This window comes from Gigantopelta aegis, chromosome 6, assembly GCF_016097555.1.
Source record: "Gigantopelta aegis isolate Gae_Host chromosome 6, Gae_host_genome, whole genome shotgun sequence".
Classification (NCBI taxonomy): Eukaryota; Metazoa; Mollusca; class Gastropoda; order Neomphalida; family Peltospiridae; genus Gigantopelta; species Gigantopelta aegis.
Genome location: NC_054704.1, coordinates 38082027 through 38110004, shown reverse-complemented (window position 1 = coordinate 38110004; position 27978 = coordinate 38082027). Strand labels below are relative to the sequence as shown.

At 36.0% G+C, this 27978-nt stretch overlaps 1 protein-coding gene across 5 annotated transcripts; it reads right to left on the bottom strand.

Moving 5' to 3' along the window:
- Positions 1-588: 588 nt before the first annotated feature.
- On the bottom strand, positions 589-22614 carry LOC121375623 (sushi, von Willebrand factor type A, EGF and pentraxin domain-containing protein 1-like). Of its 5 annotated transcripts, XR_005958329.1 has the most exons (7): positions 12746-12932; positions 12201-12446; positions 8701-8853; positions 7287-7409; positions 5759-5880; positions 1874-1973; positions 819-954 (listed from the first exon to the last, which is right to left on the bottom strand). XR_005958329.1 is itself a non-coding variant. In XM_041503168.1 (6 exons), exons 1-6 carry the CDS (start codon positions 12897-12899, stop codon positions 645-647), a joined length of 1086 nt encoding a protein of 361 aa, XP_041359102.1. In that variant the 5' UTR covers positions 12900-12932; the 3' UTR covers positions 589-644. The 5 variants fall into 5 exon arrangements, 4 of the variants coding, with proteins under 4 accessions (XP_041359102.1, XP_041359105.1, XP_041359103.1 ...); XM_041503168.1 differs by lacking the exon at positions 5759-5880 and having other exon boundaries at positions 589-954; XM_041503169.1 differs by lacking the exons at positions 5759-5880; positions 12746-12932 and adding an exon at positions 22474-22614 and having other exon boundaries at positions 591-954.
- Positions 22615-27978: the final 5364 nt, after the last annotated feature.

Below are 27978 nucleotides of genomic sequence, written 5' to 3'. Positions count from 1 at the left end.
AATTTACATTTTCATGAAGTCACGTCATCCTGACGTCATAAAGAGAGACATATTAATTATAAATTGTCATTTCTATTAAAATCATTTTATCATTATGTTCAGGATATGTAGTAGGTACAAAGATAGTCTAAAGTTAGCAGGTTAATGCATAGAAAAATAGCCGCGAGAACAGACATTAGACCACTAACTAATATATTAGCTAGCATATACAGTATTATCAAAGTATGTGTTATTTTTCAGATTACATCCTTTTAGAATTTGATAACTTTTCAATTTAGATGTAAATTAATCGAGTTCACGGTTTATTACCATTTAAGCAAATGTACTATTGTGATTCTCGATAATTGGCGTATGCATTTAGTCATAAAACAAAAATATTTCAATAGCAAATTTACACTGAAAGCTGTACAGTGTTGAGAAAACAAAAAAGCGTTAAGCACTAGTTTATTTTTATGTAAGGATATCCATATACGTGTGTGTGTGTGTGTGTGTGTGTGTGTGTGTGTGTGTGTGTGTGTGTGTGTGTGTATGTAAGTGTGTATGTATGTATATATATATATATATATATATATATATATATATATATATATATATATATGACTGGAATGAATAATAGCTGCATATAAAAAATACTCGTTCCGGTTTTACACATTTAATTTCTCATATGAAGATCGCGGATCAGTCGATTCTACATCTAACTCGTAGTACGGGTTTGCTTCTAGTTGGCTGTTTTCTGGCATTCTTGGTGTGTTTTGCTCATCATGTTCTCCTATAGGTTCTTGTCTGGTTTGCTCCGATGAACGACTGGAAATTGTAGACTGGGAACCTCCAGCTGTGTTGTCAACACCCACATCTTCTGTTGCTGTCGTTTGGTTATTTTCATTTCGTTTTATGTCGGAAAATGCTGCAGTTGACTCTGTCAGTTTTGATCGCTTTCTATCAATCATGACAAATCTAGATAAACAAAAATACAACAATGCTACTTGTTTTGTTTATTGACATGAATGTTATGTAATATGATAGATCGTTTTATATAACAGCGATGTGATCTTTTAGCATTATTTAAAATATATATCACCTAGCAACAAGGGATATTGTAGATGTATTTTCTTCCAGATACGAAATTTTATATTGATAATCAAACATGCACTCGATTAAGGAAGTTTGAAGAATGTACCATGAACGTTCTTGAATAATATAGTCGATTCTCATCCGGAATTCGTGATCTCCTTTTCAGTATAAAACACGATAACTATTTACAATAAATGATGTGGAAGGAAGGAATGAAATGCTTTATTAAACGACGCACTCATCACATTTTATTTACGGTTATATGGCGTCGAACATATGGTTAAGGACCACACAGATATTGATAGGAAACCCGCTGTCCCCACTTCATGGGCTACTCTTTTTCGATTAGCAGTAAGAGATCCTTTATATGCACTATCCCACAGACAGGATAACACATACCACGGTCTTTAATATACAAGTCGTGGTGCACTGGCTAAAGTGAGAAATAGCCAAATGGGCCCCACCGACGGGGATCGATCCCACACCGACCGTGCATCAAGCGAACGCTTTACCACTGGGCTACGTCCCGCACCAAATGATGTGGATACTTCATGTAGTATTTGCATGTTTATTATTAGTAATAATAGTAGTAGTAGTATTGTTGTGGTTATTATTATTATTATTATTATTATTATTAAACACGATAACTATTTACAATAAATAATGTGGATACTTCATTTTGTATTTGCATTTGTTGTTGTTGTTTTAGTGGTAATTGTAGTAGTAGTAGTAGTAGTATATTATTTTTGTTGTTGTTATTTATGGAACACGATATACAGCATGCATTCATATAGCTACTTACCTAATGATGACGATAATCGAAATCACAAAGAGCAAAATGAATATGCCCATAGTGGCTGCTAAAGCAGTGATCACAGTGTCTGAAGATTTTTGTGGAAGATCTAAAACAAAATGTAAAAATACTCTTGCTTGTGTGAATCTAGGAGTACTTTTGTTTTCTACACGTTTGCATAGACTCCCCACAACACGAGGATGCAGAATAAATATTGCTAGTATACGACAATAAAAAAGAAGAAATAAAAAGAAATAAAACAAGAAAAAACATTAATTATCTACAATTGCCCATGAACATAATATCAGTTTCTATACGTTGAATATACAAATTGGACAATCTGGTTCAATCCGATTTAGATGGGTCTCTATGTTAACTTAGAAATGGTATTCATATTTTTTATACATTTACAAATATATAAGGCCTAAGCATTAAAAAAAACCCCGTACAATTATTGGATTTGATTATCTTGAAATACCATGGTAGAAATGTGCTAACAATTAAGTCTAGATTGGTGTGACAAAAATGTTGAGGTTCTAGTCAATAACCCAATATATACAACTACATAATATTTTGCAATTAAAAATGGATCAAAATCTGGCAAAATAAAGTAAAACAGAAACTTTAGAAAACATTCATGGCGTAGCAAATACCGAACTATTTCTAATAGGATATCGGTGGTCAAAACATTAATGGATATATATCAAAATTAAATAAAGTATAATTATTTTACTTACTTATATGGAAAGATGATCTGCACAGAATTAAACTTTCTTTATTATGAAAACAATACAAAAAGGTTTTAAAAATTGTTAAACGTTTCATGGTTACGTTGTTGTTTTCTATCCGACTGCAAGTGCAAATGTTTTCCGATAATTTGCCTAGACTATATTGGGTGTCAATGTTGATGTGTATACACAGAAAACGTTTAAAAACCTATTTTAGAATGATGTTTTGGATCCATGGAAGGATCTTACTTATAAAACTTGAAATCATGTGTGGAATAAAAATGTAACTATGGTACTATACATATTTTAAATACAGTGTTCAGCTCTAAATGATTTCGAGACGCGCTTGGAACTGTCGACAGAACAGACTCGGATGTATTTATTTAACAACACTCGGACACATTACAATATGTAAAAACGGACAATGCAAATATACAGAATATCTCTATTTAACAATGAACACCGGGTACGAAATCAAACTAGCTAAACAGTTTGAAGAAAAAACACAAATTCACAGGTTCACAAGACTATGTATATATTTTTTAAATAATGGTGCGTTACACAAAAACAGCATACCTTTCACTTTAAACACGCTAGGGTTAGTTATATAGTATTTTTATGTTTTCAATATTTTGATCTTTACAATTGAATAAATAACGGCATTTAACTCCAGTGTCAGAATTACAACTTTGTTTTAATTTTAGTTTATAGGAGTTTAAATAGACACATTGATTAGTGTAAATGAACCCCATTCCTGTGTTATCAAAAATATATATATTAGATTACCAGCCACCCATGTGACGACACTACTAATGGTCTATTATGAAAGTCGAGATATGCTGTATGTTCCGATTTCATGTGCATGTGGCAAACGGCATGCAGGACGCATCTTACAATTTAAAGACGTCTCATTATACATCTCATATAGAGACATTTTCCCCATAAGACCTATGTGACGGAACATGCGCTTAAATTTGTTTCGCCTGTGGCGATTTTAATTGTGTTAGAGGGCCGTGTGCAGTTTCATTGCCCGTAGCCCAGGTGGGCAACTTGTTACGTAATACTTCGCGCGATCGGACATTCCAATATGCACTTAGTCCAGCTGTGGAGACCATGTGGCGAGTAGTTACGTAATACCTCTGCGAGTGCGGTTTCGACGACCGTGATTTGGCGACGATGGCGTCAGTAAGTCTGACGATCAGAGAGAAATATACCGACTCTAGTAGAGGTGAAATATCAGATGATAGGGGGAGGTACCGCCTTGTACCCCCAGGCGAATTCTGATTTATAATAAATAGCTAGTTTTTAGAGATATCGAGGAAAACGAAAAGGAAGCTTCCCGGGAACGTTAGTCCGTTTGGACTTTGGTAAATATCATTTCTGCTCTGTGTATAACCTTGATGTGATTGATGTGACTTTAAATATTTTGATACTGTATTATACCAATATTCTTTAGACAGTGTCTTCGGTCATCTGACGAAGTAAATCGTAGACTTTTTGTTCTAACATTATACGAGTATTTGGTAATATAAAGCTTAGCCAGTCATCCTAGACGACCTAGGTAAACTGTAGGTTATTGTCTTTATTGTAATAGGTACCAGTATTAATTCTGTGTTACAGGTTACTGAATGAGTAGTTAGGGTTAATTAAAAATTAACCCGTTAGGAATAGAGCTGTAATTCCTTTATTAATTAAGTTCCCCTGGAAGCGTTCCTAAATTATCACACGTTACTGAACGAGTAGTAAGGGTTAATTAAAATTAACCAGTTAGGAATGGTGTTGTAATTCCTTTATTAATTAACTTCTCCTGGAAGCGTTTCTCAATTAGCACACGTGTGGGTGTGGTGTAACGGTGAAGTGATTCGCATATTTGTGTAAACTAGACACCTAGAGATTAACTAATTAAGTGATCAGTTCTGGGTTGTTATTATTGCTGTTATTAATTAACTACTACGGCTGTACATTTGTCAGCGTAGATTAATACAGATTCCAAAGTGTATTGTGTTTTGTTGTGTTTCTAGTGAGCTAAACGTGCTATAATAATATATACCTTACATAAGATCGTATCTCTGATCATACCTAGAGACGAGCCATACTAGGGTTTAACCGCCTGTTACAGAGAGATCTAATAGATATACAGTTAGGAGAGATATTTTGATAATCGTGTTTTATTCAGTTACGGGAATTATAGAATCCCCGTGACAACCTACAAACTCTAGATATTCGAATACTCAAAAATAATATTCGAATATTTTGAATAGCAAATTAGCGAGTGAATATTCGAATATTCGGACCGAACACTACTAATCAAGTATTGCTTATAGATGTTTAATAAAACAAATTATCCAACCATTAGCTTTCTACGTAGGATTGAGATACGAGATCATGCACATTTAAAACAAAATTAAAATAAAAACTACGAGGAAACGATAATACACGTATTTGTAATATTATATTCAAAGTTATTTTCATGTGACGAAATTTTGAATCATGGATTTTTTACATCACTTGTAACAAACTAGTATATATATATATATATATATATATATATATATATATATATATATATATACTCTTCAAAAAACTATATATATATATATATATATATATATATATACATATATATATATACATATATATATATATATATATATATATATATATATATATATATATATATATACTTGTAAACCGCTCGCTAATCTAACAGCTTACTTGCGTTTACTCGTCTTTTAGCCATGGTTAAGAATCATTACATATCACATACACAGGAATTGGCAGTTAATTTTTTTTATTTTTATTTCTGGTTCTAAGTGATATTTCTTATGCCTTCCGAAAACAAAATCATCAACGTTGTAACGTTTTGTCTGTTTACTATAATAGAGTATCTAATATCTGTATGCCACTAGTACCATTGCCAATATAAAACTAAACTAACGAATTTTTTAAAAATACAAATGCTGAGTATGAAAGTTCTCGCTGGTATGATTTTTTTATTGGGTTTCTTTTTTCTTTTTTTTTCTTTTTTTTTGGGGGGGGGGGTATATTTGGGTTTGGGGGAGGTGTTGTTTATTTGGGTGTTTTTTTACAGTTATACATTGTATAATATAGACTATTATCAGCGACTCAAATACTTGCTTCGTAGAAAGGTCACGACTTCTGTTACCTGTGCATGTTCGTCCATCTCCAGTGTATCCATCTCGACAGGTGCATGTGTACGATCCAGGTGTATTCTTGCAGTCAGCGTGGTGTCGCATGAACTCTCTCCGGTCTTACATTCGTTCACATCTAAATTCAACAGTAAATTTAACAGCAGTCTATAATGTGAAAAGTATTAAAACAATTTATTGTGGACAAGGACACTCTTAAGAAAATTATAAAATGCTTATTGCTTTACTTTGAATATAATTTTGGAGAAATGGAGATTTTTCCATAACATACATTACATAACATTTTATTTTATTAGATAATCATTACTGTACGATGAGATGTAATACCATGTAAAGTTAGAAGTTAGAAAAAAAAGGAGAGAGGGGTGGGGGTATTGTAGGCCGAAACAATCATAGGACCGGGAAACATAACCACCTCCTACTTAAGAATTGTTTCTTATTAGTATCTATGAATACTGATGGAAGAAAATGAGGGATCACACCAACACTAAAGCCGAATCATAACCGGGCGCGTACAACGCGACCGATAAATACTGCAATTGAAATCAATCGCATCGCTCGCGTCGCTCACGTCCGGTTAGAATACAGTTTTAGAGGAAAGAGTGACTGCAACGAAAACAATCATACATAGTGTCAGGAAGTTAACAATGTTATTGCACTTCATACAGACACTACAACGCTAATATTAACTGAAATGTGGTCTACAATATCAAGTATTCCTTTTATTGTGTCTTTCTATGTATAAGGGCGGGATGTAGCCCAGCGGTAAAGCGCTCGCTTCATGCGCGGTCAGTCTGGGATTGATTCCCATCGGTGGGCCCACTGGGCGAATTCTCGTTCCAGCCAGTGCACCACGACTGGTATGTCAAAGGCCGTGGTATGTGCTATCCTGTCTGCGGGATGGTGCATACAAACGATCCCTTGCTACTAATGGAAAAATGTAGCGGGTTTCCTCTCTAAGATTCCATGTCAAAATTACCAAATATTTGACATCCAATAGCCGATGATTAACAAATCAATGTGCTCTAGTGGTGTCGTTAAACAAACAAACTTTTTCAATGTATATGTATAATTATGACGTGCGTATTGTATACATATGCGTGTATGTGTGTGTTTGTGTGCCCATGACGTGTGTGTGTGTGTGTGTGTGTGTGTGTGTGTGTGTGTGTGTCTAATGTTTCATGCATTACCTTGCTAGTCTGTGAACAAATCTGATAACAACTGGTACCGTGTTTGTTATTCCATTTAATTTTTAAAAGAATACAAATGCTTACTGTGTATGAAAGTTCTTTATTGTGTTTTTTTGTTTTGTTTTGTTGTTTGTTTTTCGGGGGTGGGGTTTTTTTTGTTGTTTTTTTTGGGGGATGGGTGTGTCTGTGTTTGGGGGTTTTATTGTTGTTTTGTTGTTGTTTGTTTTTGTTGCCTTTTTTTATTGGGGGGGGGGGGGGTTTACAGGTGTATAATATAGACTGTTACCAGCTACTCAAAATACTTGCTTCGCAGGAAGGTCTCGACTTCTGTTACCTGTGCATGTTCGTCCATCTCCAGTATATCCATCTCGACAGATGCACGTGTACGATCCAGGTGTATTCTTGCAGTCAGCGTTGGTGTCGCACGTACTCTCTCCGGTCCTACATTCGTTCACATCTGAATTCAACAGTAAATTTAACAGCATATAATATATAATGTGAAAAGTTTTAAAACACATTATTGTGGAAAAAGACACTCTTACGAAAATTATAAAATGCTTATTGCTTTACTTTGAATATAATTTTGGAGAAATGGAGATTTTTCCATAACATGCATTACATAAGTTTTATTTATTGTTATATTTCAAAATGATGCAGTTCTGTAGCCAGAGATTCGCATCGATATATTTTGCTAAACAAGAGTTTCCATGACATCAAAAACATTCTTTTGTTAACATGTAGTATCAATAATACCATCACTTGAAAGTATAAAACCTATGATATGTTTCCAAAACGTTTTGCCTTATTGCATTACTGCCTATTTTACAGGGAGCAAATTAATGTGCGACTTTGAAAATGGGAAAAACAAATTATAATGTCTCTACTTAGTTTGCCAGTATTGTCTTTCAAAGACCTGATAATCAGATAATCATTACTATATGATGCGATGTAATACCATGTAAAGTTAGAAGTTAAAAAAAAGGAGCGAGAGAGAGAGAGAGAGAGAGAGAGAGAGAGAGAGAGAGAGAGAGAGTGTGTGTGTGTGTGTGTGTGTGTGTGTGTGTGTGTGTGTCGTTAATATAACGTGTAATGCATTACCTTGCTAGTATGTGAACAAATCTGATAACAACTGGTACCGTGTTTGTCATTCCATTTATTAAAAACCTTTTATATTCTATACCAAATATATATATATATATATATATATATATATATATATATGATGTAAACAAAAACGTATTACTAAACTTTGTATTTTATTCATGATCACAGGTAATTTTTAAAAACCAAATTATATTTATTGTGTTCAAAAAATGTGAAATGAATTAAAGTAAAATTTTATTACAAATTTAACAATAACTGAGCGAGGTACATGCAAATTGAAATGTGTATGTTTGCCAGAGTCTGATGACTTCAATTGTGTACCGCTGATCATTTCTCTGTGAGAAAATATGATTTTTATTTCCCCGGTGGTGAATGCCCGCTGTGGTAATAAATGTGCATAAACATCAACATGTAATTAAAGTCTATGACGAACCAGGCATAATTTGCAACGATTCATACTTATTACATCTATTGTTACATATTGGTTTATATTAAGGTGATATCAGAAAATGTCAATTTCTGTCACGTACCAGACATGGTCTGCAGTGATTGATACATATTACTTCTATTGTGACATATTGGTTTATATTGAGGCGAGATAATATCAGAACATGTAATTGGTAAAACAATAAGGTAAATGATACCTTGAAATTGAGTACAATCAGGGTTCTTCCAGCCATTTTGGCACCCTCCGTGACAGGTGCCAGCCATGTTGCAGGATGAAGCTTTGTCAGCACATTTCCGATCAACACACATCTTGTTACAGTTAGACCCATATTTGACGTTAGGTTCACATGCTAAAACGTAGTACGTACAAAGCAAAAACGTAATTTGAAAATCGTTCGATACCCATATTTATAAACGAGTTCTGAAACTGCATTTTGACCCACATTTTAATGTGTGTCCATTCATTCATAAGCCAGTACTACCTTCAGCTGTAATAAATGTTCTGAATTGCAATATTTCATTCCATTTTGAAAGAAAGTAATATATATTTAACAACACCTGAATGCACCTTACACTAAGGCTATTTGGTGTTTGGCATGTTTGGGTTTGGTTCGGGTTTCTTTTTGGTTGTTTGTTTTGTTTTGGTTTTTTATTTTGTTTGCTTTGTTTTGTTGTTTTTTGTTGTTGTTGTTGTTGTTTTGTTGTTTGTTTGTTTTTTGTATTGTATTATAATTCTTATAGATTTTTATAATTCAGGTCATTTATTACAATGCAAGAAATGTATTAGTTGATGGGCGGGATGTAGCCCAGTGGTAAAGCACTCGCCTGATGAGCGGTCAATTTAGGATTGATCCCCATCGATTTGCCCATTGCACTATTACTCGTTTCAACCAGTGCACCATGACTGGTATATCAAAGGCCTTAGTATGTGATATCCTGTCTGTGGCATGGTGCATATAAAAGATCCCTTATTACTAATGAAACAAAAATGTTGCAGGTTTCCTCTTTATGATAATATGTCAGAACTACCAAATAGTTTATATCTAGTAGCCGATAATGAATAAATCAATGTACTCTAGTAGTGTCGTTAAATAAAATTAACTTTTTAAAACTTTTTATTAATTTAGTGGAATGTGTGTTAATCCACAGATTCTCACTATGATTAATCAGTAGCTAGTGGGTTTCGAACACGTGGTCATTATAACATGTAACACGAATCATCCTGGACAGTACAATTTGAGGATGGACCGGCTGAATCATCTGTCTATAGAACTGTGATAAAATCGATTTGAAAATAATTACTGCTCAAAGAATGTAATGGCTGTCTGTACTCCAATCTAAATTTCAATTTTATTCCAAATAATAAATACATCAAGATACCCATCAACTCTGTATTGTATACTGTACATTTTGTGGTGAAATAAAGTTTATTTGAAAGACTTAGTGTTTACTGTATCTATGAGGACGCACGCAGTCTTTGATTGACCTGTTGAGGGGTGGTTTAAACTTAGAGACCAGGGCCCCGTTCCATGAAGCTATCTCTGCCCTAAGATCACCGTAACTGCACAGCTAACATATGCACTTAAGGTGATCTTAGCGTTTTGATAGCTTTGTGGAACGGGGCCCAGGCCCAGGGCCCAATTTCACAAAACATCGTAAGCCTAACTTTGCACGTGCACGTAAATCTACGACTAAACTATTATACAAATATAGTTAGAAATACACATATTTCATTTTCTTTTGTCTTTAAAATGTTCCATCTTCCGTAATGATCAATTTTCTGCGTGAAATAGACGCCAAACACATGTAAACGCACGGCCGGTATAACTGCTAGTAGCAGACGTAAACTTACGATGTTTGGTGAAATAGGCCCCAGGGCCCAATTCCACTAAACATCGTAAGCGTAGTTTTGCACGTAAACTTAAATCTGCGACTAAACCGCAATTCTTATTACTGTTATAGTATACAACATATATAGTTAGTACACATATTTCATTTCATTTCGTCCGTAATGGTGTAATTTTCTTCGTGCAATAGATGTCGAATACTTGTAAATATATGCCCGGTATAACCGCTAGTCTCAGACGTAAACTTTTGTGAAATTGGCCACCGAGTAGCGAAAAACCTCAAAGACTACTACTACCGATTAACATTGATGGATAGTTACTGTGTCATTCCTACAAAACATCAAGTGGTCATGCAGTTTGCTTCCGAAATACCTCTTACCTCGACCAGTATAACAGAACGGAAATCCATTAGCAACAACCTAGCACATCGTAAAGTATCTAACGTGTTATTGTAACAAAACCGGCCTCGGTGGTGTCGTGGTTAAACCATTGGACATAAGACTGTAGGTACAGGGTTCGTAACCCGGTACCGGCTCCAACCGACTGGGTAAGTGTAAGACCACTACACTCTCTTTTCTCTCACTAACCACTAACAACTAACTCGCTGTCCTGGACAGACAGCCCAGATATCTGAGATGTGTGTGCCCAGGACAGCGTGCTTGGTTGGATATAAGCACGAAAATCAATTGAAATGAATTGTGACAAAGGATGTAGGGCTAGCTCTATCACTCGCCAAACACGCCAACTTTTAATTTTTAAAGCATTTGCTGAATTTTATTTCAATTTGGCGAAATAATTTCTTTTAATGATAGATATTTTTATTGAAAAATGCGATGGATTTCTCCTTTTCTTCAAAGTTTTGTAGATAATTTGGCAAACTGATTTTCTCACCAAGAGCTAGTACTGGTTGATGTAAATAATTAGAGAGGGGACACTAAGATGGCCTGTCGTTAAACTGGCAACCAACTCTTGCTAGTAAGCAGCGGGTTTTTTTATATACTGAATACAAAATAGGGCATTATTGATAATTATACCAATTATGGAATACTCGTTGGAACGAGACCTTGTCCAATGGGTCAGCTGAGCGGATTTGTCCAAGGGAAATACACAATAACCGACAGTTACCATAATAGTTTCAAATAAAACCCTGAATGCTAATTACGATGCCTTTATAATAGAGTTGATCAAATTATATTCACATCTTCGTGTTATTTTACATTTGTTCTCATAAAAGTGAGGCGTCGGTATACACACTATATATTTAATATTTTTGTGGCGCCAGTGTCACTTCGAACTCTCATATACTTAACACTTAATTAGTATCTATAAATAGATGTTCTTCAAGTTCGTCACCATCCATCCATCCATGACTTTGTTGAAAACAAGAGGTCACATTTTTAATAGGCGACATTTACATCGCCTTAAAAGGTCCTTGTCTAGGCGAAGTCAAATCCCCCCCCCCCCCCCCCCCCCCCCCCCATCCACAAAAAAATATAGTGACGGCCTTGCTTGCACAATTTCATATGTTTAGACTGACAAGAGAAAACGTTCATGCTGTCGCACTGTGGTCAATGCAGTACCTTAATAACAAGTTAGTCAAAATATGGTTTGTATTGATATACGATTTTGTGTTTTCTTTTCGCTTCATATATACATTTTAATGGATGCTTTAGAAGATATTCTAATATTTCATTCATGTTAATCTTAATATTTGCATGGTGCACAAATTGAATTAATGTGCTGTTTAGTCAGCACGTAAATCATGTATGAAACATTAATTCTGTATTATTTATATCACAGTAATAAATACAGTATTGTTCAAATGTAGAGCTTAGCACTATTCTACTTACCCATAACAAGAATTTCACAGAAGTCCATGGCCACTGAACCCGAACAGTAGTTACACGTTCCTTTATTATCAATGTCTGTGTACAGTGTCACATATCTCCCCAACACATCACATGTTCTGTATGTCACATCTGGAATATTTGCTCCATCCATGCTACCTGTGATTCGTTGATCACATGGTTGTCCATCTTTAATCTGTCGTGGGATCATAGAGGTGTATACCTGGATTCCATTTCGCCTCCATTTCCCTGAAAACAGTAGACTGTGTGTTCGCAGTGTTTTATCTTCAAGGTAACAAAATCTTAATAAAATAATGATAGCTATATAAATCAAATTGCTAAATTCAAAATGCCTAACCGACACAGGGGACAGGATTATTAAATGCGCGAATCTACAATTTTGAAAAGTGTTGTGGTGTAATATTAATGTAATGAAGTTCAGAGTCGTTGATAAACAAACCTTATACAAACACAAATGTAATTATTTAACTAAAACCATGGGGTCTGACAACAAAGACAGGTGTGTTAAAAGACATTTTAATACTTACAGGGTACTCTGAAGTAAATGACGACCTGATGGATGAAATAGTTTTGACCCAAATCCACTTCCCACCAGTTAGATGACTGGTTAGTGCCGGTCAGGATACACAATTCTACATTTGTTTGATTAGTGTTGCCATCCACAGCATTGCTTGCATGCATACGTGTTACATAATATGAACTCTGATAAGCCGTTTTCCCGACAGCTACATTTTCTGTAAAAATAATAATAATAATAATAAAACATAAACAAATAAAATAATCAAAATAAACATAACTGCATAACAACACATATACTGCAATGTGCATTATCGATAAAACGTAGCCGTAGACAGATCTAAAAACTATATATTTTTTCCAACTCTGGTTTTGACTGAATAGTGCATATTTAGGTGGGGGTTTTAATGCATATCTGCACCCATACACATTATTTTGTAAACGAAAGTGTAGCGAGATAAAAAGAAGCAAATGAAATTACACAATATACAGGAGGAAATGTTTTATTTAACGACGCACTCGGCACATTTTATTTACGGTTATATGACGTCGAACATATGGTTAAGGACCACACAGATATTGAGAGAGGAAACCCGCTGTCGCCACTTCATGGGCTACTCGTTTCGATTAGCAGCAAGGGATCTTTTATATGCACCATTCCACAGACAGGTTATCACATACCACGGCCTTTGATATACCAGTCGTGGTGACAATATACAGAGTGCACTGTATATTTTATAAACAAAACTTCACATGATGAACGACAACCAGATATTATTACTTATTTAAAATAGTGGGGCGGTATAGCAAACTGATTGTACATGTTGAAATAAAAAAACACCAAAGGTTGTACTATACCAAATACAATCCCATAGGCGATAATGTTAACGTATGTGGTTAAAAACACCATATGCTATATATTAACCAAACTATGACCCATAAATGTAAGTAATACAATCCCATCCTCAAAGTATTAACTGAAAAAAGTGAGACCTTTCATGGTTCATTTTTGATATAGCGGGTTGTTTTAACATCTCATCTTATCTAAATCATTCCATTGAAACACGTGTACCTGACTGACACCTAGACCGCATAATTATCCCCCATGTGGGGTCATACACTCGAGAAACACACCCATAATCGCACCCCTGAAGTGGGTGAAACTCGGTGTGTGTGGCCTTACACCTACCCATTGTGTCTCGCGGTGCACTTATATTGGGTTGGAGCCGGTACTTGCATGAAACATCCATCATTGCCTCGGGTGGGATACGAACTCACTACCTACCAGCCTCAAGTCCGATGGCATATTAGTAGCAGTTTCTGGTCCTTACACATAGCCTCCCTCTTGGCATGCTGCTCAAGAGTTTCCTTGCTTGGTTGGATTATATACATTCTGTTATTCTTGTAGGTGTCCATGCATGTGCTGGTTCTGTCATACAGAAGAATAACAAACCTTTCAGTGGTATGCATGAAATCTGGTATACCACTGGTTGTAAAAGACAGCTTCAGCACAATGAATATTAGTGGTATAGCCTAAATTGTCCAGACAGCCTTTTCATTGTGGCCTGTGAAACTGGTTCAAGTGTCACACCAATTTAGAGCGTAGATCCCTTGCAGTGTCACTGTCTTCTGTCCGGGCCACAACCTATCTATGTGGCTGCCAAATATTGGAACCTTTGCCAGCTATGAATGCTAAAAACAGTTTAGAACGTCTTTTGGTTGAAAACCTCTAGGTCACTAACAAGTAAAAGAAATGTTCAAGTTTTGAAAGTTGAATAGCAAAAAAGGAATGCAACCTAGAACATGGAAAATGTGCACACCACCAGATTTTTTTATCGTCTTGAACAAAAATTAATTGTTACGCCCAGTTCTCACTTGAACGATTTTTCGTACAACTGCGGTGCGACTAAAAGATTGTACAGCCGTGCGATTCCCGTACGAATTACATAGGTCCCCCGCGCAGTCTCACTTGTGCAACTGCCATGCGACTGCCTTTCTGCACCGGGCTCGCATACGCTCGCATGAGATTTGCACAGGTTGCACGACAGTTGCACGGAAGTCTGATGGATGTCGCACGGGAGTCGCAGGGGGTCCGCTGGGAGTCGCACATCTCGGCTCCCTTAAGACTCACGTACGACTCCCGTGCCACCTATCATACTGCCGTTCGACTGCTGTGCAACCTCTATGCGACCAATGCGAATTGTGCGAACCTAGAGACAGCCGTACGATAATTTTAAACATTTGAAAAATGTCGCACAGGCATGCGACATGTCCGAAATACACACGACACCCCTACAACGTGTGCGAATCATCAACATACTGCCGTGCGACTCCCGCACGCCCTGTACGATTTGGTGGTCGCACGGAATTCGCGTAGAAAATCGTTCAAGTGAGAACGGGGTTTTAACCTTGTATCCTCTAAAAAAAAAGCTCACGGCTAAGGTAGAAGAAAATGATGGGTCAATTGACCATCGTTTTAAGATTAGGTGTTAAGTAGCTTTTAAATGTTAGCAATTGTACTATACATACTGTATCAGGTACCATTTTATAAGTAAATTTTGTATCTACCAGGTAAGTGAAAATATTACAATCAATAGGCAACATCATAAAGATATTTTATTTTATCCCACTGCCCCTTTCCTTTCTCTCCTTTGAATTCCCAATCTAATTAAAATTATCTCCACTATTACATGTGGATCTAACAGCAGCCCGTTGGAGCTCATGTCCAGTTGACCTTTCATTCGACCAATCAAAACCTTACTTGCAAAATCATGCCAGTGATTTAAAAAGAATTTGAAAACATTCGGTATTATGCCGAGGGTATACGAAATGATTCGGGTGAATTACGAAGTATGCCGGAAACTAATTTAAATATAAATTTTATATGAAATTCGTTTAAAGACGAAAAACCCGTGATGGTATAGCCGTAAAATCTGTTTATACTAGTATACAATACAAAGTTTATTACTGCACTTTTCCCCCTGTTTTTTGAATGTTGAAATAGACCAACAAGTTAGCCTATTGCATAAATAGTCTCGCCCGATATTTTTAGAATTTGTATGCTCCCGAATAACGCTATAAAAGGCGATGTGTAATTGGTCGATATTTAAATTGTTATTTATAGATGAAATGTCACGATGACACGAGAGTCCAGGCAATGCTATTAGATCTACTGCTTAGACCAGTAGACCTAATTTTAATCAGATTGTTGAATTCAATACAATTTCTTCCTGATCTGGCTACTCCTATCTTTCAACTTCGTTCGCTGTCCGCCTCTACATTCCTGTCCTTGTCTCTCCAACCGTGACAGGTGATTGTCTCTTGTGGCTATACGTGCTACACATCTGCCATTCCCCACCAGCTTTAGCTGTGAGCTTAGTCTGACTACTTCAGAGAATGTTCAGTAGTTACATCTGGCATTGTAACCACCTATTATACTCCCCAGACGTTTTTAATGTTCGATATCAAATACCTGTTCCTCTATTCAATTTCAAAAACGTTTCATAAATCACACGACATATTATATACGTTCAATGACAACCATAGTCATGGGTGAAACATGTTTCAGTGTACATGTGCTATACTGATATACTGATCGCGTGACTGAATAGACCCAGTGAAAAGATGTTATTGTTCACCCAGTACTCTTGACCCAAATACCAGCTAGCTAGACAAGTGAAATGTAAAGTTTGTAGTATTCTGGACGAATTTAAGTTGGCTGTATGTTCTTCAATTTAGTGCATATTTTTCTCTTAAAGAGACATTCCTGAGTTTGCTGCATTGTAAGATGTTTCCAACTAATAAAATATTTCTTCAATTAAACTTACATATTAAATATATTTTCTTGTTTAGAATATCAGTGTCTGTATATTCAATGTGTTTCTGGTCGTCTTAAAGGGACACACCCTAGTTACGTTTATTTGTTAACCATTACGGCGTTGTTTTTCGCTATTAAACCCCATTTTTCACAAATAAAATTGCACTTTACTTACATTTTATTATTTAGAATACACATTTCCATTCACCTGAAGTGCTTTTGGGTAATCCTGATGTTTGTAAAACCACGAAATGCATTTTTTGAATTTTTTCACAAGACGTGTTGTCGAGAAAAAACCGTTAAGCAAGCGAGGTCCAATCTATTTTTAGAGGGGATATTTCCATTTCAATGTCACAGAAGTTGGTATATCACGTGACCGTTATCATTTTGGTTCGGTTTGTTTTTTCGTGCACGGTTCGCGCAATCAACATCCGATTTGTTGTTGTTCATTTGTGAGATTTTTCTTTACAGTTCGTGAACATTTTTAGTAACAATAAAGTTCAGACAAGTAAGTGTCTCAATACAAAACGTTACAAACCCTTAAAACCAATAAGTTTGATAAGTCTTACGATATCTGGAGAGGGGATACAACCAGGACAGAACAGTTGGAACATGTCCAGGAGAGGTGAAACGAACGCACCCCAAGTCTGTGAAATTTGTCGTGACGTGGACATTGTTGTGCTTCGAGCGACATCTACCGGTGACATCAGAATACTAACTTTCAAAATTATTTCAAGCAATTGGGACAAGGGGATTCCCATGGTATTTATCGATATAAAACCTGCTTTTTCACTCCATTTGATAAAAACGTGATCTAAGTGTGTTACTGTAGCAGTCAGTATTTTGTGCGTGAAGCTTGGTTCAACAAAGTTCACAACACCAGCTACGGGTTAGGGCATCATCTTTTACAAGACACACCTGCAAGAATTAAAAACACAAACGTTAACAATATGGTAAAAACAATACAAATATATCCCTGGGCATAATATTAATGAAACACACAAATCATAGAAAACCGTCATTATTCATTATTATCATTCTGATGATTATGAATCATCATCCTCTTTATCCTAAATACTGTCATCACGATTATTAATCATGTTAACATACATTATATATATAATATTAATCATTTCGTGACCACCAATTATAATCATTGATTATAGCAAAGGGGAGATAATTTATAGTAAATAGGGTTATTTAAATGATTGTAATTATAATTATTATTTTTCTCGTAATAAAGCTTTATCATTAATGAGTTTATGAAAGAAAGGATATAAATTACAAGAGTATATTTAAAATTACAAATATATAAATATTAGACTTAACCTGTAGCTTAACATACCATATGAATTACACGTAGGCATTGTGTTTGATATATTCCCATAACAACTGGGGAAACCTGCATTAAATTATCAATTGTTTAGTATATGGTTTCCATATTCATTAGAACTAAAACATTTAAACTAATTCATTCCAAAACCAATGCTTTGGTGTAGTTCGTCATAAAAACAATTGATTAAACGTAGCTAAATTATTAACTCAGATAAGCTAAACAACTAAAACAGAAACTTCACTTAAATCATAAAATATATAGTTTTGACAGCAGAAAACAAAGATGGCTGACATTCATTATGTTAATCCATACTAATTAAAAGGCAGATTTATTATTAAATATTATATGTTGAATTATTTCATAATCATTACCAGGAATAGAAAAATAGGCATTTACTATTATTATTTAAGTTTATCTTCTATAACAAATTAATACTAACCTTTAATTAAACTTCTACTATTTCTCTCTTATCTGAACTTGTTTTCTTCAAATACTAAATAATTCTGCTGTCTTGTCAGTCCAAAGAAAGCATGCAGATACATGTGAGTGTTAATTATCCAATGGGAGAGAAAGAGAACAAGGGTCAAAGTTTAAAGATAGCTTGGGTGTTTGTATTGTAGCTATGGCTACCAAAAGAGCTCACACTGACTGCACTGATGTGGTCACGCGTGGTTGACTAGCATACACGAACATATCACAGGTACTGGGCAATACTAGAAAAAGGTGATAAAATTTTAATTATAGTGATATGTTGTTCAACCTGTAGTTGTTACAGCCTGAAAATAAACATTAATGAAATACATACTAAATACCATACTTAAAGGTACATACTCCTCTAAGAACCTGAAATTAAACATTAATTACATAAAACCTATATGCTTAAAATACACGTGTACTACATTACAGGTTTGTAGATTAACCAAATTATAATTTATTTTCGCTGGATGGAACTAGGGTGTGCGGCTTTAAAGGGACACACCCTAGTTACGGCTAGTTGTTAACCATTACGGCGTTGTTTTTCGCTATTAAACCCATTTTTTCACAAATAAAATTGCACTTTACTTACCGTTTATTATTTAGAATATACATTTCCATTCACTTGAAGTGTTTTTTGGTAATCCTGGTAATCCTGGTGTTTGTAATACCACAAAATACATTTTTCGTATTTCTGAAAAACGGGCGCACGTTTGAGAAAAAAACGTTGAGCAGACAAGGTCTAATCTATTTTTAGAGGGGATATTTCCATTTCAATGTCACAGACGTTGGTATACCACGTGACCGTTATCATTTTGGTTCGGTTTGTTTTCTCGTGCACGGTTCGCGCAATCAACATCCGATTTGTTGTTGTTCATTTGTGAGATTTTTCTTCACAGTTCGTGAACATTTTCTTACGATATCTGGAGAGGGGATACAACCAGGACAGAACAGTTGGAACATGTCCAGGAGAGGTGAAAGAAACGCACCCCAAGTCTGTGAAATTTATCGTGACGTAGGCATTGTTGTGCTTCGAGCGACATCTACCGGTGACATCAGAATACAAACTTTCAAAATTATTTCAAGCAATTGGGACATGGGGATATAAAACCTGCTTTTTCACTCCATTTGATAAAAACGTGATCTAAGTGTGTTACAGGTTTGTAGATTAACCAAATTATAATTTATTTTCGCTGGATGGAACTAGGGTGTGCGGCTTTAATGTTTGTAAGAAGCCCAAACTGGATTTTGTCTTCAAATAATTTCGTACGTACGAAAAAATAATTTTTAGGAAATAAAACGAAATTTACCGTAGTACAAATATTAGAACGATCAGAAACACATTTAATATACAGCCACTAATATTTTACGCAGAAAAATATATTTGATATGTAATTACAATCATTAAAAAGTCTCTGTTAGTCGATAACATCTTAAAAATTGCAGCAAACTCGGGAATGTCCCTTTAAGTATATTTGACTTAAATCCCCCGTTGAGGAAAAGAAAGGAATGTAAATTTAACGATACCTCAGAAATTTTATAAGGGACGACTTTTTTTTTCTTTTTTTTTTTTTTTTTTTTTTGTGTGTCTACCGCATAGTTATTTCGGCACGTGGTCGATAGAAAAAAAGAAACCCACTGACGTCAAACAGGCTACGCCTAACAATAAAGTAGTAGAGGATCTTTTATATGCACTTTCCCATGTACAGAACAGATAATACCATGACCTATGATGTATCAGTTGTGGGACACTGGTTGGGATGGGAGAAAAAACTCGAGTTTGATATGGCGATTAAATCACAGCTCAGGCGAACACTCTACCACAAAGCTACATCCTGTTCCCACCAGTCGACGACTGTGTTGTAGAATGGTGGGCTTTGTATACTATATTGTAGTCTTCTTGAATGTTTTAGTTACATATTCAGTGACACTACATGCATTGATCATATAACAAACAGAAGTTCAACTTAAAATGACAGACACTAGTTTTTAAACTCTACGGAGTACTTTCATTATTAGAGTCGTTTTTGATAACTGATATCAGACAATACTTCAATTGTGTATCCAGATTATCCATTTCCGTATATACGAAGTGTTTCTAATAACACAAAATGCATTTTCCATATTTTTAAAAACGCATGCACCTGTGAGAAATAGCGGTTATGGAGACGAACTCTAGTCTATGTTTATGGGTATTTCTCCTTTGCAATATTACAGACTTGTTTCATTTTGTCGTAACTTTATCCATCTACGTTACAGGTGTGTACATTAACACAACTTAGTGTCCATGCGACTTTAAGTAAGAGTAACAACAGCGATATAAGTTAGACTGTCCTGGTCTGTTAACTTAATACGATGGTAACGCCAGAGTAAGGATCAGTGTTAAGAATGTATTATAGTGTCTAGATATTAAAACATTTACTCAATTCAACGTAATTTCCATGTCAAGTTCCACAGTATGCCAATCATCCCATGTCCAACGAAGATGGGTTCCATGCTATTAATATCGATTATTGTAATGTTCTTCTTCTTGTAGATAAATTCATGTTTGTTTTTGTTATTATTAATACAACTTGTATAGTAAGTGCCTACATCCTGTTAAACACAATCAGTGATTTTGAGATGAAAATGTTGTTATCTTTTGATAATGGAAGTTTAATGGTGAAAAACCAGTCCGTAGAGGGCAATTGAATGGAATTGCAATAAATCCCAAATTTTCATATGTTCACTGGTTAACAAATTGAGAAAACGACATGCCACAATTAGTAGGCAATTGGTGATATAAACAATTAAGCGCCAAGATCATTTTAGAGTAGGTTGGAAACGGAAAAATTAAATGAGCATATTCAGCAGGTATTTTGTTGAAATGTTATATAGTCTTGTCAATATGCTACGTTTTTTTGGTAAAAACAATCGATACCTAGATACGAGCCAGCTAGGCATCATAATCATTTCTGAGCTTAATAAAAAGCATCAGTTCATAACTGAAGTTAACATTAACAAGAACTCTTCATCTCAAACAATCGATCTGAACACAAAACTATCAATAATTGTGAAATAGTATTCGATTACAAAATTACATTTCTTACATTGCAGTTTATACAATAATAAAAACATAAGTATGAAACAGCAGTTATATGTCTATTTTGTAAGCAATTACACATCGGGATCTCTAGGGTTTTTACCTTCACAGTCTTTTGTGTAAGTTATTCGGTATATTTGATAGTATATAAAAGGATCCCTTGCTGCTAATCAATAATATGTCGTGGAATCGTGTTTCTCCTCCCAAACAAGACTGTCAAAACTACCAAGGGTCGAATTTACGAAGTCCGAAGCAAATGCTTAAAGGGACATTCCTGAGTTTGCTGCATTGTAAGATGTTTCCAACTAATAAAATATTTCTACGATTAAACTTGCATATTGTATATATTTTCTTGTTTAGAATATCAGTGTCTGTATATTCAATGTGTTTCTGGTCGTCTTAATATTTGTAAGAAGCTCAAACTGGGTTTTGTCTTCAAATAATTTCGTACGTACGAAAAAACTATATTTTAGGAAATAAGATGAAATTTAACATAGTACAAATATTAGAACGGTCCGAAACACGTTTAATATACAGCCACTAATATTTTATGCAGAAAAATATATTTGATATGTAATTACAATCGTTAAAAAGTCTCTCTTTGGCGATAACATCTTAAAAGGTGCTGCAAACTCAGGAATGTCCCTTTAAGTATTATAAATGTATGTACTTTGTAGTTATACGTATGTAAGTCAAAAACGGGTTTCGTAAATTCGACCCCAAATATTTGGCATACAACTAACAGCTGTACTTTAAAATGTCATGTTTTTGGCTTGTCTTTTTAATGTTTAACTTATCGTTTCTTGCTCTCACGAACCCCCAAAACATGGTCCTGATTTGCGTGTTAGGGAATGCTTGCTTGAACCTTAACACAAAACGTGCTACAGTATAGCCATTCAATGAATATTGGATCTTTAGCTATGCTGTATCTTTCACCCATAAACGTAGTATTTTTATAACATAATAATACACGTTTTATGGGACTTAGTGCACAACTATGACGCAAAGACTATATAAACATAACTCTCACCAAAATCAGAAAATACAGGTCCTGTTTGTAAAATAAAGAAACAGGTTAGAATAATGTAATGAATCCGAACTCCAGCCATGTTTGGGGTTTTCTATGACTGTCGACCAACCAGTAATAACATAATATTACAATGACCTCAATTCAAACGACCGGCCTCGGTGGCGTAGTGGTTAGGCCATCGGTCTACAGGCTGGTAGGTACTGGGTTCGGATCCCAGTCGAGGCATGGGATTTTTAATCCAGATACCGACTCCAGCACCCTGAGTGGGTGCTCCACAAGGCTCAATGGGTAGGTGTAAACCACTTGCACCGACCAGTGATCCATGGTTTGTGCTATCCTGCCTGTGGGAAGCGCAAATAAAAGATACCTTGCTGCTAATCGGGAAGAGTAGCCCATGTAGTGGCGACAGCGGGTTTTCTCTCAAAATCTGTGTGGTCCTTAACCATATGTCTGACGCCATAACCGTAAATAAAATGTGTTGAGTGCGTCGTTAAATAAAACATTTCTTTCTTTCTTTCAATTCAAACAAGGCGTTCGTTCTACCGACTTCATATTACAAAGCGTTTGTTACTGGGCATCGTTTCTATTTTAGGAGAGTAAACGCTTAATTAATAAAAAGAATAAAAGCAATGTCTGTTTATAAGATACCTTAGCACAATTGTAACCAGTTATCTCTACATGTGTTATAATGTTCGTTTTTCTTTTTTCTTTTTCTTTTTTTCTTTTTTTCTCTCGTTTTTTTTTTCTTTTTGCACCTATCGCCCCCTGAATACGCCTTTGATGTACCAGTCGTGATTACTGCTTGGTTCGGTAAAGAAATGCATCCATCGAGGGTAATCGATCGTAATCTTACAAGCCATCCCACCTCAGGCGAGCACTTTGCCACTGTCCCATATACTGGCAGTGGCGGATCCAGAAAATACATTTAGGGGGGGGGGGGGCCCAATGACATGAGGCGGAATGTCAAGGGAACTTTGGGGGAGGTTTGGAGAGGGATCGTAAAAAAGAAAATTAATATATAATAAAATTATAACTCACAAAATTTAGGGGGGCGGGCCCCTGTCCCCCCCCCCCCCCCCCCCCCCCCCCGATCCGCCTGTGACTGGAAACTAATCGCTTCAAACTAGAACTATTTGTCAACTTTCCCGCCAATCATTATCTAAAGAATAAGTAGTTTATAAGTAGATGTTACACTAACTCAAAAATAGAAAGAATCTGTAGCCCAATTGAAAAAGCTTTATTAAGCTTTCTTGAAAAAAAAATTAATGTTTGTTTTGTTTAACGACACCACTAGAGCAGGTTGATTTATAATTAATCATCTGCTATTAGATGTCAAACATTTTCGTAATGTTGTTATATTTTCTTACAGAGGAAGCCCACTACATTTGTCTATTTATAGCAAGGGATCTTTTATATATGCACCATCTAACAGACAGGATAGAACATACCTGGCTGGAACGAGAAATTGTCCAATGGGCCCACCGACGGGGATCAATCCTACACCGGCCAGGCGAACGTTTTACCATTGGGCCATGTCCCGCCGTTAGTTCTCTTGAGCAAATTCGCATCGTCCTTGCATGCATTTTTGAATTGCACTATGATATCGCAAAGTTACTAGACTTTGGTCCCCTGATTTTGATAATCAGGGTACAGTGTGGATCAGTTAAGAGCCCAGGTGGAATTCGGTCATTCGCAACACGGATCTTGCTCGTTATTTTCAATGAGTTATATTTAATTCCAACCGATGTTTCACCATGACTTGTCTATCAAAAGACGTGGTACGTACTATCGTGTCTGTGATAAAGTGTTTTTAAAAGACTCCATACCAAATAGGTCGTAATAGTTATATAGAAGCAGAATGATTCCTCACTTACATTAATCTATTGCATTTTTTTCAAGTAATTAATCTGCCATCAGAGCTTGTTTTAACCTTAGCCGTGAGAGCATGTTGTTGATGATGATGTTATTTTATCCAGAAAGTAATGTAAATTATTTTTATATAGAAAGAATGTTTTATCTCAGCAAATTTCTTTTCTTTTCTTTTTCAGAAAATCGCACTTTCATTTTGTATTTTGTATCAACTCTAGCGCACATTGCGTAACAACTCTACACTAAATAAAAGCACTATATTAACTTAACAGTATCAGCCAAAATAAAACTGGCACAAAGTATAACCAATCAGACTATGTCTTTGCTCCGTAAATTTATGTTGACTGTTGGACACCTCGAACTTTGACACAGGTGTCTTCTTGTTGTTATTGTTGCGTGTTTGGTTGAGGTGTTTGTGGCCGTTGCAGGTTTTTCTTGGGGGAGTGTGGAAGGAAGGAAGGAAATGTTTTATTTAACGACGCACTCAACACATTTTATTTTACGGATATATGGCGTCAGACATATGGTTAAGGACCACACAGATATTGAGAGACGAAAGCTGCTGTCGCCACTTCATGTGCTACTCTTTTCGATTGGCAGCAAGGGATCTTTTATATGCACCATCCCACAGACAGGATAGTACATACCACGGCCTTTGTTACACCAGTTGTGGAGCATTGGCTGGAACGAGAATTAGCCCAATGGGTCCACTGACGGGGATCGATCCTAGACCGACCGCGCATCAAGCGAACGCTTTACCACTGGGCTACGTCCCGCCCCTTGGGTGAGAGTGGGGTTTCATGTGTGTGTGTGAGTGTGTGTGCGCGTGTGTATGTGTATGTGCGTGCGTGTGCGTGTGTGTATGTGTGCGTGCGTGTGTGTGCGTGCGTGTGTGTGTGTGTGTGTGTGTGAGTGCGTGTGTGTATCATTGTGTATGTGTGTGTGTGTATGTGCGTGTGTGTACGTGGTGTGTGTGTGTGCGTGTGTATGTACGTGTGTGTGTGTGTGTGTGTGTGTGTGTGTGTGTGTGCGTGCGTGCGTGTGTTGTGTGTTGTATGTGTGTTTGTGTACTAGTTTTATTTTTGCGTGTAATTGTATGGGGTGGTCTTCAACGCATATTCACATGTGTGCGTTTAGTATCTTCAGTGTGACTTTGTTAGATATAGCAATAGCATTTTTGTGTAAGGGTGATTGAATCCTCATTTTGAAAGTACGTCAGCGTGACTAGATAGACCAATAGAGGCTTGAATCTTCACTGATCTTTGACATCTTCCTGGTCATGTAATCATATTTGTATGGCTATATATTGGGTAACTTCGGAAATGTCTACAGTATAATGCGTTAGTTAAGGCCAGTATTTTTTAATTTTTAGGTTTACGAACAAGAACTTTTGTGCACAAAGGTAGGAGGAAGGGGGGGGGGGGGGGGGGGGGACAACCTGTTTTTGGTGTATCAGTAGGGGTGATTATTTTTTTTTAATTTGGCTACTTTGATTGATGTGGATTCTTTGTAACAAAATAAGATTGACAACGCATATCTGTACGCAACCGTGCGTTGCATAGAAATCGGAGAGAAATAGCGAATCGGACCGAAAGAGAGCGACCGAAGACGAATTAACAATTCGTATCTACAACGGTATATTTATTGACGAAATAAGTGTTATTTCTCACTGTTACCTTACGAAATGCGCCACAATAGACTAGAATGGTAACTCTTTTTTTTTTTAGAGCTAATTGTGGAAGTCGGCGGCAAAAAAAAAAAAAAAAAAGTGAAAAATACGAAAAAAATTTGATTTTTTTTTTGAGCAAAATTTACGTCGGCGGGTTCGTAAACCGAATAATAAAAAAAATACTGGCCTAATAGCTGGGTTGTCTGTTTGTTCTTTCTTTTCTTTTCTTTTTTTTTTTTTTTTTTTTTTTTTTAAGTTCTCAAGAAGTACAATTTTCTGAAACACGGGAGCGTCCAATAATATCCATGAATTAATATAATGTAATGTTGTTTTGTTATTGTTATTGTTATTGTTGGTGATGGTTGTGGTTGGTTTGTTTGTTGTGTGTGTGTGTGTTTTTTTAGGAAGTAACTAAGTTATTACTTACATTATGCGTAATAGCTTCACCATGAATTTGCTCGAACCGTAATACAACTGTAGCATGAATGAGTGACTATAAGCTTATTTTTAATGCGTCAAAACCTGAACTATACATATTTACTGACCCGTGACATATTCTAGGTTAGGTATTCATGTTAAGTAGACTACATCTCGGGTAACATATCAAATATATGTGAGGTGCATTTTTTAAACCTACTTTCATGTTCGCTGATTTCTGACATTTTCTCGAGTTAGGCCCCACCCCTATCTTCTGACCCCTATCAAATATTGTTTAACATGGAAAGGAAGGGGAGAGTTGTGTCCTATATAAAAATTATTTATGTATAAAAGATCCCTTCAAGCTAATCGAACTAAATAATTAGCCCATGGAGTGGCGTCAGCGGGTTTCCTTTCTTGATTTTTTTTTTTTTTTGTAATTTTAAAGCCGCACACCCTAGTTCCATCCAGCGAAAATAAATTATAATTTGGTTAATCTACAAACCTGTAACACACTTAGATCACGTTTTTATCAAATGGAGTGAAAAAGCAGGTTTTATATCGATAAATACCATGGGAATCCCCATGTCCCAATTGCTTGAAATAATTTTGAAAGTTAGTATTCTGATGTCACCGGTAGATGTCGCTCGAAGCACAACAATGCCTACGTCACGACAAATTTCACAGAGTGCGCACAGACTTGGGGTGCGTTTTTTTCACCTCACCTGGACATGTTCCAACTGTTCTGTCCTGGTTGTATCCCCTCTCCAGATATCGTAAGACTTAGCAAAATTATTGGTTTTAAGGGTTTGTAACGTTTTGTATTGAGACACTTACTTGTCTGAACTTTATTATTACTGAAAATGTTCACGAACTGTTAAGAAAAATCTCACAAATGAACAACAACAAATCGGATGTTGATTGCGCGAACCGTGCACGAGAAAACAAACCGAACCAAAATGATAACGGTCACGTGGTATACCAACGTCTGTAACATTGAAATGGAAATATCCCCTCTAAAAATAGATTAGACCGTGTCTGCTCAACGGTTTTTTCTCAGAGGTCCGTGCCATTTTATGAAATGCGCAGGTTTACATTTGTCGTAAGCTGTAGCCTACCTATAGTCCGTCTCATCTTTCTACAGGGTTAAGGTTCGTGATGGTAGGCCTATTAGCATGCATGCTGGAACGTTCGAAAGGCGTTCTCTGTGGAGGAGGAATGGCTGTCCTCTTGTAGATGAAGCGTATCACAGTAATTCGTGGAAAGAATCACAATCTTGGCAATGCGGCGGAATGCCCCTTTGACTCTGTTTTGTTAGGCTTGCGGTGAACTCGTATGGAAAACTTACTCGTATGGGGGAAAATGCAGTGAAGTCGTATGGAAATCCACAAGTGATCTCGTATGGAAGACAAACTCGTATGTGGGAAAATGCAGTGAACAAACTGATATATCCATAACTGTATAGCAACTTGTTTGTAGTTTTTATGCAGAGTTCGACAAATCCGCTAGCCCAACGTCCATGGCATTGGTTAGTGGTGTTTAAGTTCGGG